The sequence below is a fragment of the Calliopsis andreniformis genome, chromosome 6 (genome assembly GCF_051401765.1).
Source record: "Calliopsis andreniformis isolate RMS-2024a chromosome 6, iyCalAndr_principal, whole genome shotgun sequence".
Lineage (NCBI taxonomy): Eukaryota > Metazoa > Arthropoda > Insecta > Hymenoptera > Andrenidae > Calliopsis > Calliopsis andreniformis.
In genome coordinates this window covers 17,139,532-17,151,877 of record NC_135067.1, presented here as the reverse complement: position 1 = coordinate 17,151,877, position 12,346 = coordinate 17,139,532, and the positions used below count along the sequence as shown (strand labels likewise).

General features: G+C 43.6%; 2 protein-coding genes across 2 annotated transcripts in view; one reads left to right on the top strand and one right to left on the bottom strand.

Moving 5' to 3' along the window:
- LOC143181210 (uncharacterized) overlaps positions 1 to 2,000 on the top strand; it is a 47,436-nt gene extending 45,436 nt beyond the window's left edge. The window contains exon 8 of the mRNA XM_076381529.1: positions 106 to 2,000. Within this exon, the coding sequence (XP_076237644.1) occupies positions 106 to 417 (312 nt within the window). The 3' untranslated portion in view covers positions 418 to 2,000. The remainder of the gene's footprint in view (positions 1 to 105) is intronic.
- Positions 2,001 to 2,935: 935 nt separating this feature from the next.
- Positions 2,936 to 12,346, bottom strand: part of LOC143181212 (uncharacterized) — a 43,633-nt gene continuing 34,222 nt past the window's right edge. The window contains exons 5-7 of the mRNA XM_076381531.1: positions 8,366 to 8,456; positions 5,123 to 5,179; positions 2,936 to 4,458 (exon numbers count right to left, since the gene is read on the bottom strand). Of these exons, the coding sequence (XP_076237646.1) occupies positions 4,376 to 4,458; positions 5,123 to 5,179; positions 8,366 to 8,456 (231 nt within the window). The 3' untranslated portion in view covers positions 2,936 to 4,375. The remainder of the gene's footprint in view (positions 4,459 to 5,122; positions 5,180 to 8,365; positions 8,457 to 12,346) is intronic.

The following is a 12,346-nucleotide window of genomic DNA, read 5'->3' as shown; positions in this document are numbered from 1 at the left end:
TAATTAGACCTGATCGATAATTCACGCATTTCCCTCGATGCCGACGCTCTTGACCTGTCCCAATTAAGAATACACTCAAACCACGATTCGTTTCGACTTTTGCAGAAGCAGAACCAGAGCAAAGAGCTGATGCTCCAGCACGAGCGTGCTTATCCTCGTCTTTCGTGGTCCCTAAGATCGGCTCTGCGACCCCTGATCGACGCTCATGGACACCAGTTGGACCTGGACTGTGCCAGTAACGTGGACATCAGTCCCAATGGATCTAGCGTCAGCAGTAGCAGCAGTGCTAGCAGCGGATGCATCAGTCAGCAAAAAAGGCAGCGTAGAGTGAAGACGAATACTCTGTCGACTGTCCCAGTGCTTCAGTGCCCATCACAGGACGACAATGAAGAGACCGACGAGGAGCCGGTCCTTTGAGGGAGACCCATCGCGAGATGGGATTTCGTTCGTTCCTCGATCTCATCCTCGCATCACCGTCGAAAGTTACCTTTGACTGCGTATTCCGTCGTCAGGAGGAGGCGACTGCGTTTCGCCGCTGCCGCAGCCACCGCGAACGTTCAGGATCCCGAGGGTGAATGCTAGAGGTCGACGGCAGGTCGATCGTGACGAATGGATCGATGGTAGTTCGTTGATACGAAGAGGAGAGCTTCTCTAATGGTTGAACCGCGAGTGGATCGCGTGCATTGACCTTTGACACTTGTCTATCGGTGGCGTTTTCTGACTGTTTCAAAACGGTCGATGCTTGCCAATTCTAAGAATTTCTTTGATCGCCGTAACGTGGCGGATCGTGCAGGCTTCTTCGCGTAGCCTTTGAACATTTTTTCAATTTTATTTCTTCGGTACGAAGATGCTCGCGATACTTTGCGAACTGTTTTGGTTTCGCGGCGATTAGCAAGATTCGTGACAGAACGATGCGGGAGGGTAGGAAACTTGCTCGAACAGTGATCACAACGACAGTGCGATCTCTCTGTGTCTTTCTGGGCCAGGCGCTGTCGAATTTTACCGTGTCGTTGTGATCCGACAGTATCTATCGATATGCTTCAAGCTACTTAAAGCGTTGTGCGCGGTTAAATGTTACTTACCTAAGGACACTTAGCATTAATAACCACATGTTGAGACTTCGGTTGTACTTCTCGGGTTCGAAGCTAGTAATTGGACTTCGGAGTCTCGTCCCGTTGTATTATGGGAGTCGGAACAGAATCAACAATCGAAGATAGGCGACAAATGCCTGGGCATCTGATCGTAGAAGAAAGAAGTTGCCTGGTGAACGCGTGATTCGGCAATTCAATTGGACTGAAACAAGTGAACCGTTTATTTAATTTCGCGAAACGAAGGGAGGGATGGGGGTGAACAGGGAGATGTGACTTGAGAAACGCCAAAACCTCGACTGCTCAAAGGACTGCAGCGCACTACCGAAGGACACTTGATTTTTTATATAATTGCCATTTGATAAAACCCACGAGCCACGCGTCTCGTTTCGACGATAATTAGGATTAGTCGATTAAGATACAAAATTTTTGTAAACCGCCATCTATCGCGTCTCGCGCGCGCGCGTTAGTCGAGACGAGCCTCCCCCCTTTTTTGGAACATTTTTTGACGATCAAACCCGAGCGACATCTCGCGTTAATATTTTCTAACAACGGAGAGAGGGAAGACGTGAATTTCGTTGCCGTCCCGAATCGATAGGACGTTCATTTTTTAGCGGTCAAGAAAAATGTCGCCCTTGACGATTCGAGGACAGTTCATCACTAAAACTCAAGCATGCGCATTTTCCGACCTCAAACGCGCGGAGACCAATCAAAGTGGTGTTTGTTAGCGTGATCTGTTTCGAGATGGGATTGAGGGGTGAAGGTTTTGACAAATTCTCAGACGTACGTACTTCGACAGAACGCACATTTAAGACGCGCCCCGAGATGCGGGCGTGCCTACTCGTTAATCACGTGTACATAGACTGCTTCTGACGAGTAAACCGAAGGAACATGGTGTATCATTAAACGAAAGCTTTTTCCTCTTAACTGGTATATATATACACGTACATATATACATATATATATACATACGTCACCTCGCTCGAAGATCATCGGGCGGATCATATTTTTTGACTATTGGCGTGAAACGTGACCCCCGACGGAACCAGTTAACGCGGTCAAAGCTGGATGGCATAGAGAAACTTAAATTGTAAGACAGCCGAACGTCCGTGTGAACGTGACAGTCGATAAATCGGCTCGATACTTAACGTAACGTCTTACGTTTTCGTTTTTTTTTTTTTATGTTCGACAGTTGTACGCTCGCTATCATTAGGGTTTAAATAAGGCTCGTACGTAGGCTCGCATGCAGAACACATACACGAAATGCATACACACATAAACACATGCAGCGTTATTAGATCCTCTGTACGCCTTACGTGTCGTACCGATAATCTTCTTTCCTTTCTTTTTTTTTTAAAGAAACAGCGCCCGTAACGTCGTCGTTTAGCCGGGTGCAGATGTGTCTGAACTGAACCAGACGCAGTACAACATCAATAAGAATAATATCGTGAATGAAACAAAACGGAAGTCTTGATCTATATATGGATTATTCGCGAATAGATATTACCATATTTTCCGAGAGTTACGAGAGGACGTTGTTACTGTAAAGATATGTAAGTTTATTTATCGCTAATAAAAATGAACGTTTAAGAAAAAATTAGGGGGGAAGGTTTCTATTATATTTTCACCTACCTGAATACCATGTTTAGCTTATGTTTTCTTTTTAGCTGCTTTCCACTGAAAATTGAAACAGTGGGAAAGAAAAACTAATAAGAAAATTAAATAAATAAAAATACTGTAGCTGTAGAAGAACGTAGACTCACATTACTGATGATTTATATTGAATTCATGAGATCACTTGGATTGATTGGATAAGGAAGAGTAAAAGCTAGGGTACCACGAAGAAATATTAGTTTATTAGATTTATTAGACCCTTTGAAATATTTGAAACAGCGTGCGGCTTTTGTTATTTGGCGTAACAGTGAAATATCGTTTACAAGGTACACAGTACGAAGCTCGAGTAGAGCAAAAGCGATCAAGATCGATTTAAAATCCCGTGTAACTTTCATTCACGGTCTCGAAGTCCCACAAAACTTCCGGGTAAATCGAGGAGAAAAGAGGAGGGACTTTCGAGAGCAATTCCATCGAGAGACTTGAAAGGTACAAGCGTAAGTCGAGATCGTCGACGATTTTCGTTTCGTCCAAGCAGTCTTCGGTCTATTTTCATAGATCGATCGATCATCTACGTGAATCGCAGTGCAATCGATCGAGTTAGCTGCGGTGCTTTGTTTTCCTTACTTTAAATTACTTTAAAGGTGGAATAGAACGCGATCTAGATTAGACGAGAGATTTAAAATCGAAAAATCCACATATCTTAGGAGAAGAAATCGATTACGATCCTGTTGTCGCGAGTACAACGAGATGCGACCAACTTTAAGGAAACTCGACGAGCGAGGAGCAGAGATCCCGAGTAAAACTCACCGATTATCTTTCTTTTCGAAGACTGTTCATCGAAAGAAACTGCATCGTTTTACATTCGACTCAGTTTCTGTCTCCCTCGCCGATTTCCCGTTTCTTACATCGCACAAGCCACCAAGAATGGTTCACGAAGATTTATCAGTAGATACTTTTCAGCATACAACGAAGAAAAGTTTAGACGTGTCGTTTGTTGAGACTTTATGTTACACGAGATGTATACAACACGTATACAATATTCGAAAATATTCTCATATATAATAACCATCAGATAAACTTATGAAAGACTACTTTACTGTTAAAGTTAGCACCATGAAGAAAAATTGTTGAAGTACACTGAAAGCACGAAGAATATTCAAAATATTCGATTTTCTCGAGTATAAATAATTCAAAGACCCAATTAACACACGATCTGGTAACATAAAATCTCATCAAGCATTTGTATCTATGGATCGTACGGTAGGTGAGATTAGGGCTTGTCGAAACGGTCCTCTGACATTGACCAAAGATAGCGAGCGTCACGGCTGGGTCGTGATATCGAATTCAAAATTGTGCCGTGACCTCCTTGCAATATTAGACGGTGGCGCACTCTGTTGGCTCGGAGCGCAACCATCTTTCGCGTCAGTGCGAATTTCGAAACGTTCTCCTTTCATTTCTTCTCCACGATCCCCGTGCCATTCGATAAACGACGGAGAGGACTAGGCCTTTGAACGATTTCGTTGCCAGTCGGGGCTGAGACTTCCACCCTCGACGCGGCGTACTCGCAACAGTAAATGTCAGAGGTAAGATAGTGCGACGAACACGGTAGTTGACTGCCGTTGGCTCATCGTTAATTCGTTCTATCTAACACAGACACGAGAATAGGTAAAATTCTAGTAGCCCGGGGACTGCACCTCTTCCTCTTCATCCTCCTCGTCGTCGTCGATCCCCGGCTCACCGAGCGCGTGGACGAACTCTGGAACAATGAAATCCTTGATAACAGTTCAGCCCAGAAACTGACTTTCAGAGGAGGACATTTTTTGAAAACGCGTCGCTGATAGGAAATCCGTGCCAGCCTCATCTGTTCAACAAATATTTAATCGATAGAGGATTGTAGTTACTTGGACGAGTAATCCTCGGCTTCTAAATCAATCGTGAAGGTTTAAAGGCTTTTCCTCCTTTTCTCTTAAATATCCACTGGGCAGCTTTCGCGCAAAGTTACCGATGAAAAATAGGATCGGTTGAGCTCAGTTACAGACTACTATATTTTACCAAGAAGCAAAAGAGAGCAGAGACACGAAACGAGGAGAATTCTTATTCTACTATTGATACTCCATATCATTCCCATGGCTGAGATCGCGAAACGGTGCTTCCTCTCATCTACGAACCGTCGCCCTTGGCTCAAAGTAGTCCCAACCCGTATGAAATACCTTCGCATTCTCGCCCTTGCTTCACTCCCAATTTCTTTCCCCCCAGGCCTGCTGGGACGTGGATCAATTGCGGGCCAAACAGCTCGAAGGGACACAATCAGGTACGAAGGAGAAATTCCCTCGTTTCTCTCGATCCGTTCATATTTTTCTTCGATTATTAGAAACTCTAGGGGGTAGATGGTAGAGCGCGAGCATGGGGCAGCGGCTTACCGTAGAAATCGATTCGTCCGTCCCCGTCCACGTCCACTTCCTTGATCATATCCTCGACTGAAACACAGTAAAAGCTGCTCACATCTTCTATTACATCGAATTCAAGGGATATTCGCTGACGAAACAGGGAAAAAGGTGCATGCTTACACTCTTCTCTTTCACGCTTCTCTCTAGCCTCTTCCTCTTCTCTTCAATATCACACGCTACACGCAATCTCGTTGGAACGATCGCGAAAAGTGGTCGGATGGGAGGTTGATGGAAAGTGGACATTAATATATCCACTATTACAGTAACAATGCTCATCGTAGGCGTTGAACCACGCGACGCGGCAAATATTGCGTTTCGGCCTGATTAAAATCGCCCACGGACGATCGTATGCTAATCGACGCGATGGACGTGCAATTTAATTTTTAACCGCGCCGCTTGCACAACGCTTCCGCGGGATCTGTCCGGCGCGAAGTATTGCCGTGTGAAACATCGCGCGGTATTAATATTCCGCGCTGCGCTTTTCCGCCGCGGGGAACGTATCCGATAATTCCCTTGCGTAAAAACGATAACGCGTCTAACCCGAACAACTGAAAAACGATCATTCCACCGCGAACGAACTATTTTCAATCGTCGCGCGAACCTTCCCGCTGAACCGCGAGCTGTTACAGTTTTTGGATTCCAATTCACGGCTCGAGGGAAATCGCCCCTGTCATAGTTCAGAGACAGGAGAGAGGAGTTATTTTAATTCGAATTTTTCACGTTAAAGGAACTGTCTCGATTAATTAATTTTTTATCGAGGATCATGGTTACTACGGTATCTAGAAGACAGAATAATCTACTTGAAATCGTGCGCGATTAATTGCCTCGACGATGTTCATCAATTCAATACCAATTCTACTCACGATTGCCAGAGGGGTTCGTAGCAGCAGGAAGTTTTTCCTACAGCGTGAGAACAAGTCCCCAGTGACCAGTGTTATTTTTTCCTAGCACACTCCACTATCGGATGGAAACACCAACCTAGAGATCCTTAGCGATGCTATCCACGAACAGGATTAATACATGATAACAATCATAAGGGTTTCGAGGACAGGCCAAGTCCTTTCGACCCCAGAAAAGGTACTATTTACAATGTATCGTACTCAATTATTCAAACGGCAATTTTCTCGAAGGACGTTATCGCATTACCGTAATCGGTGCGTAATACTCCGGCAATTATTAATACGAACAGAAATACGTGTATGGGAGAAATTGATTCCGATCAATTAGTAACCTCATCCCGTGTACTGACGTATTATTACGTCGGTCCTACACAGGCAGGTTCAATAGATCGGGGGGAACGTAATTTACTATCTCGCAGGAGAGCTAGCAGAGACGCCCTATTAACGCAACGTGAGCAAATTTGAGCGAGGTATGTTCCTTGATTGTCTCCGATGGAAAGTTTCCAGCGATATTTCGTTGATGTTTTGCGTGACGGTGTTATTCCACTAGCACACGTTCGACCAGGTTAACTTTATTACGGGGCTCATCTCGCCGGTTGATCGTCGTAACCCGAGGAAAAAAGGGCTCCTTTACGGAGGCGCGTAAACTCGGTGCAATACTTTACACGGGAACTGGGAGGAGCAGGAACAAAGTAAAATAGTTGCTTAAAGCAAAGTGAAACTAATTTCGATACCATCCTGCGCGTTGAGAACGATGTGTAGCAAGCTGGTAGCACTAAGGGAATTCAGAACTCAGGGTAACGAAACAATTTCTATGCATGCAGGTGGGTTGAAAGAACCAAACTAGTGCGTTATCATTTTTCTGTGAGCTACAGTTTTTTTTTAAGTACAAAGCGTCAATATTACCTTTCTGCTTTTTCTACGGGAAATCAGCCTTTTGCTTGTGCTGCCAATTTTTGTGAAGGAAATGCTCGTTCGTTCGCAAATTATTGCAAATTTCTTTCGACTCGCTGAATGTATTCGGAGAAAGCGAAATCTGAGTTTAACGTAAACTTGAGCGTAATTGGGCGGAACGAAGTTTGTTGCACTTTTCGGATAGAAAATAATAACAGCTGTACGTGACGTTTGCTCTAAATTGCAAAAGAGCTAGCAAGATTCCCGTGACGTGCAACACTGGACTCGCTGGAGAGATAACAAGAATTCTGGAACAGCAGCTCAAAGCTGTTTATCCACGTGACGGATTCTCCTGCAACATTCTGGGAGAACAAGATAGAAGATACAGTGATTTGCGCGTAGGAAACACCGACTCACAATACGCGGAAGATCGTGATGATGAGTCAAATAAAATTAGAGTGGACGCGAACCTAATCCTGCGAGATAACAGTCGGGGAGAACGAGAACAATGGGAACGAACGTATTCCAGAAAGGAACCCCATTTTGCTGAGCGTAATAACGCTGAGTTTGCCTTTCCTTGCCATTTTCTTAGACCCTCTAATCTTCGGGAAAATATTGCTAATGTAATAGTTAATGTGCAGTGTTTCCATTCTAATTTTCTCCAATGAAACTAGCTATATCGTATTTCCTTCTGTGACGGAAATACAGTATTGCAGAGTTTGGGACAGAAATTCGAGGAGTATGGAAATCTGCAGCGTGAAAATAATTCTGGGGTTCAATCGTTGCGAAACAGACAACGTTTCCACATCTACTCTTCCAACATTTCTCTTACATTCGCACGGCAGCTTGACCGTCGCCGAATTCTGGTTCGTGTTTTAACAAACGTGTCGAGTATGTAAAACTGGGATCGATTTGTCACGGAAATGAAGAGCTGCCGAGGCGGGGACAAAATTGACGCCTGGCGTAAAACTTTCGTTGCACAGCGTAGCTCGTTTTTTATCTCACGGTGTGTCGTATTCTGTGTTGTCTTTCTTCGCGAGTTTGCAATTGACGAAACAAATTTACAGAACCTGTTTCCATCGTTACTTAAAAATAGACTCTATCCGCGCATTCGTCAATCGCTCGTAATTGTCACAAAAATAATGTTATTCCTACGGTACGCTTCATAAGGTAATATTGGTTTTCTTATTTAAACATTCTGCTGAATCAACAACCATTTTTTCGATCGACTCAAATTTAATATCCGTTTCCCTCTCAACACATCTCCATTTGTATATGTGCATTTTTATTAAAAACAAAAAAAGACAATATTCCGTTCCAATATTAAACAAAGCTCAGTGAACAAACATACAAGGATTTAAGCACAATAATTCATTAAACTCAGAGGGAAAGAATAACTGAGGTTATTAATGTCAGTACGTACTTTCTTCCTCGGATAGGTCTTCCCCGAGGCACTGCAGCACTGCCCTGAGATCGGACGCGGTGATGTATCCACGATTATGCTTATCGAACACCTGAAAGCAAACAAAAGAGCAAAAAAAAAAATAAGTTTCCATGTATCGTTCAGCTAACTCCCCATGGCAAACAGCCTCAAAGGCTGGGGTGGACTGGAACCATCGGCGAAATAGATTCTTTTATTTCGGGGTAAATGGAATATCCGGCGAGGGAAAATGGCAGAAGGCTCTTTCTTTATGTTCAGCTTCGCTCGCGAGGAACAGAAGGCTCTTTTCGAAGGCTTCGATTATCGTGGAGACGTGCCCGTCGAGGATTGCGAAAAAATGCCACCGCGGGAATAATAACGGCGCTCACGTTTATTATTTATCATCCGCCGCGGCTTTCAGACGGGCCTCCGAATGGCCGAACCGTCTTGGAAAATAGATCGGACTGATACCGCTCTAGGGAACGTTCTCTTCGGGCTTTGACTCATTCGGTCAACCCCCTCAACCTCTCGAATGCTGCTTCGTCGCGGCAGCATTCCGTCTGTATAGGACTTTAGGAATTTTGGCGAATTGTAGTTGCTAAACGGTAACTACTAGTATGAGTAGAGCTATAGACCATTCGGTTCCGGAAATTAATATTCGGTAATTGAAACAAATAAAGAAAATACATTTGCAATATGCAAATCTCTGAAATTTTGAAAATTTGAAAATTTGAAAATTTGAAAATTCAAAAATTCAAAAATTTGAAAATTCAAAAATTCAAAAATTCAAAAATTTAAAAATTTGAAAATTTGAAAATTCGAAAATTTGAACATTTAAAAATTTGAGAATTCGAAAATTGTCGGAAGTCACTCCTCTTGATAAATAAAAAAAAAATGATGTGAATCACGTGTAACTGTAGCTCAGCATGGAAATCATAACAATAACCGAGCCCTACTGTATCATCATGGTCGCTGAAGAATGTTCCAATTGTCGAAACGTTGCCCATCACCGACAAGACGAATAGTGTAGATCTACATTTAACGAGCATGATGGAGCAGAGAAAAATGAGGGAACATTCTAAGAGATCGCACCCTATGTTTGTCCACAATCATCCGAGGTTCCCAGGGCTAAAATTCGACGGTCACGTTTCACAGGAAACGAGAAAAGTTCAGCGGCCGATACGCACAACGGGGAAATAACTTTGTCAATCAGGTATATTGTTTGCTTGCCCGGAACTGAATCGCAGCATCGATACTACCTGTAGTTTTAAAATCTCGTGCAGAGATTTCACGCAAATTGAGCAATTTAATTACCACGCTCCTGCTTCGCGTTACAAATTATAAATATTGCTGGTAGCACTTGCTGGGTATCGCGAAAAAATTATATTCACTGACTTTTCCTGATTTTGCTTCCTTCCTTGCTCGGAGCACCCTGTTCATTTTTTTTACGATCGATACGAACGCAAATCGCGTGGGTGTTCGGTTACCTAGTCGGGATGTCCGTATTTCATGTTTAATTAATGGTTGGTTGAAATTCTTTGAATAACTGCAAACAATGGTGGGATTCAAACTGTCCCCTTAATTAAAATTTTGCAAAGCTGGTACAGTGAAGTCTTCATTAATTATACATATGGAGAATACACAGTGTGTAACACTGTGAAACGAAGGTCATCATATCCAGTTCACTGGTTAGATCGAAGAATAAATGGTAAAACTGTTCCCCTATTCTCTTTCCCCACTGTCTCTACAAGTTTGTTCATTCTCTTGGAAATTCAAGAAGGAAAAATTAAACGAAGAGACTGATTATGGTACATTGCAAATAGTAACGTGTTCACTAAGAAATAGTACAGCACATCCCAGCTTCTATCCTCTCGTATGTCTCACATAAAGGACCTAATCGGGGAACAATGTCCTTTTGAACGTATCTTATCGCAAAGTCAAAGACTAGAGCGTCGCAGCTTATCGATTGCGAATCGATCACCGTCAAGAGTCAGGAAGTCTAGGATTCTCTTCTGACAGTTTAACGATTACACACTTTTCTGTTTCTTTGTTGGGTGGAAATCGTTGACCGGACTCCGTTTCCGGGAAGCAAGAGCGAAAGGGCAGAGGAAACGTTGTCCCGTAGTAGGAAATGGGAAAAGAGACTGAAGAAAAAGTCGCGCGGAAAAGATTCCGCTCGTCGCGTCAACGACATCGCCATCGTAAACGTCAGCCATGCAATTGTTGGTTAAGTGTAGGAAATCGCAATCAGCAGGCCATTAAAGCAATTACTAAATCATTTAGCTCCCTAACTATTCCATTGTTTCGTCGGGTGGATCCTCTGGCGAGCGCGCGCACGCGACCCTCTACTTGACATCCCCGAACGATGTAATTAACGCCATTGTCGTTTACATAATTAAGGTCCCTCGCGTGGCGCAATGGTCAAGCTAATCGCATAGTTTTTCAGCCGTTCCGCGCGATTTTTGCAATGAATCGCTAAAATACACCGTTCGATCGATCCGACGAACCGTCAATTATCGCGTCAAGTGTGCCAGAACCTGACAAATTGTCAATTGCATGTATATACGTTACAAAGGTTAAGGACGATTAATTGAGCACACGCTTTAACATGCTCTATTAGCGGTGACCCTTTTGAACAGTGACTAACAGTGTTTGGACTAATTTCCTCGACTAGGGTCAGCTAGGGGGAATCGAAGGCGTTAGAAAAAATAAAAGTGAGATGGAGAGAGCTGAAATTGCTAATTAAATCGAGATGTTCGTATATGTAGAATAAAACTGAAGATTAAAAAGTTCTCACAGACAAAATACTTCGATATTACGCGAAACACTTGCTCCTCGCATTCAACTTGATGAGACACCAATTTCGTATTTTGTAGTCCCAGGGTAAGCACACTAGAAAGGATACATCGAACTAGACATCAAACAATTTCCAATACCCGAACTAAGCTCGTCGCAAATCAAGCGCACCCTTCTCCCAACTATCTAATCGTAAGATTCCAACGTGTTTCTCCCCCATTTTAAGGCTCATTCGTCTCAGAGAAACATGCGAGTTGCGAGATAAATCATGTCCCGCTTCCCTCAGCCGTCTCTTCGCAGACGTGACGTGTCTGATAGCAGACGAAACTTGGCTGGCTTCGCCTACTTTATCTCGTCTACCTGAATCCAGGACAAATCATCCAAATCTCGTGCGAAAGTGGCGCAAAAAGGATTCACCAGATATATCCTGTTCGTAGGAATGTAGGAGAACGATAATCAGGAAGTTTGGAACGTCGGGACGTGACGCAAGCGTAATTGAGGTCGCGCAACCAACTACGCGACAAAGAATTCCCCTGACTTGCACGATTGTCATCTACGCTCACATTCAGAATATTAAGATCCGTTCTAATTTCTCGGAAGTTCTCCACCGCGCTCGCTAACCAATTATCTCACCATTCTACTCGCCAGAAAGGGATGACCCTACACTTTGCGATATTAAACGCGGCTCGCTTAAAAGCGTGTATTTATCTCACGCGAACTCGTTGCACAGAGCCACTTCCGTCGATTATGGTGTAATTGGTCATCGTATACGTACCCAGCTCCAACTGTTGCCGACTCCCGATTAAAATGTTCAATTCGCGGCTCGCAAGTGTATTTCACTGCAAGTCTATTGGCCAGCTTTCCGTGTTCCTCGTTTGCATTCCTTCTTTCCGTTCTTTTCAGCTGACCCGAGGTTCTGCAAAGCTACCGCGCACGTTTGCGCTCTGATACTCCAGGGACGCGTCCTGGATGTTCGATTTCCATCTTTGATTTCTGTTCCTTCAACTCCCAGTCTATTCCACCTAGAATACTTTCTCATGTTTTATTCCTCGTTTACGTTTGCCCTTCGCCGCCACTCCAATGTTTGCTTGCATAATATCCACACTTATCGTATCTACTTATTATATCAGTAAACCTGGAACACCGTGGTTAGCATAGGAATACCTATGGAACGATTGTCGCTATATT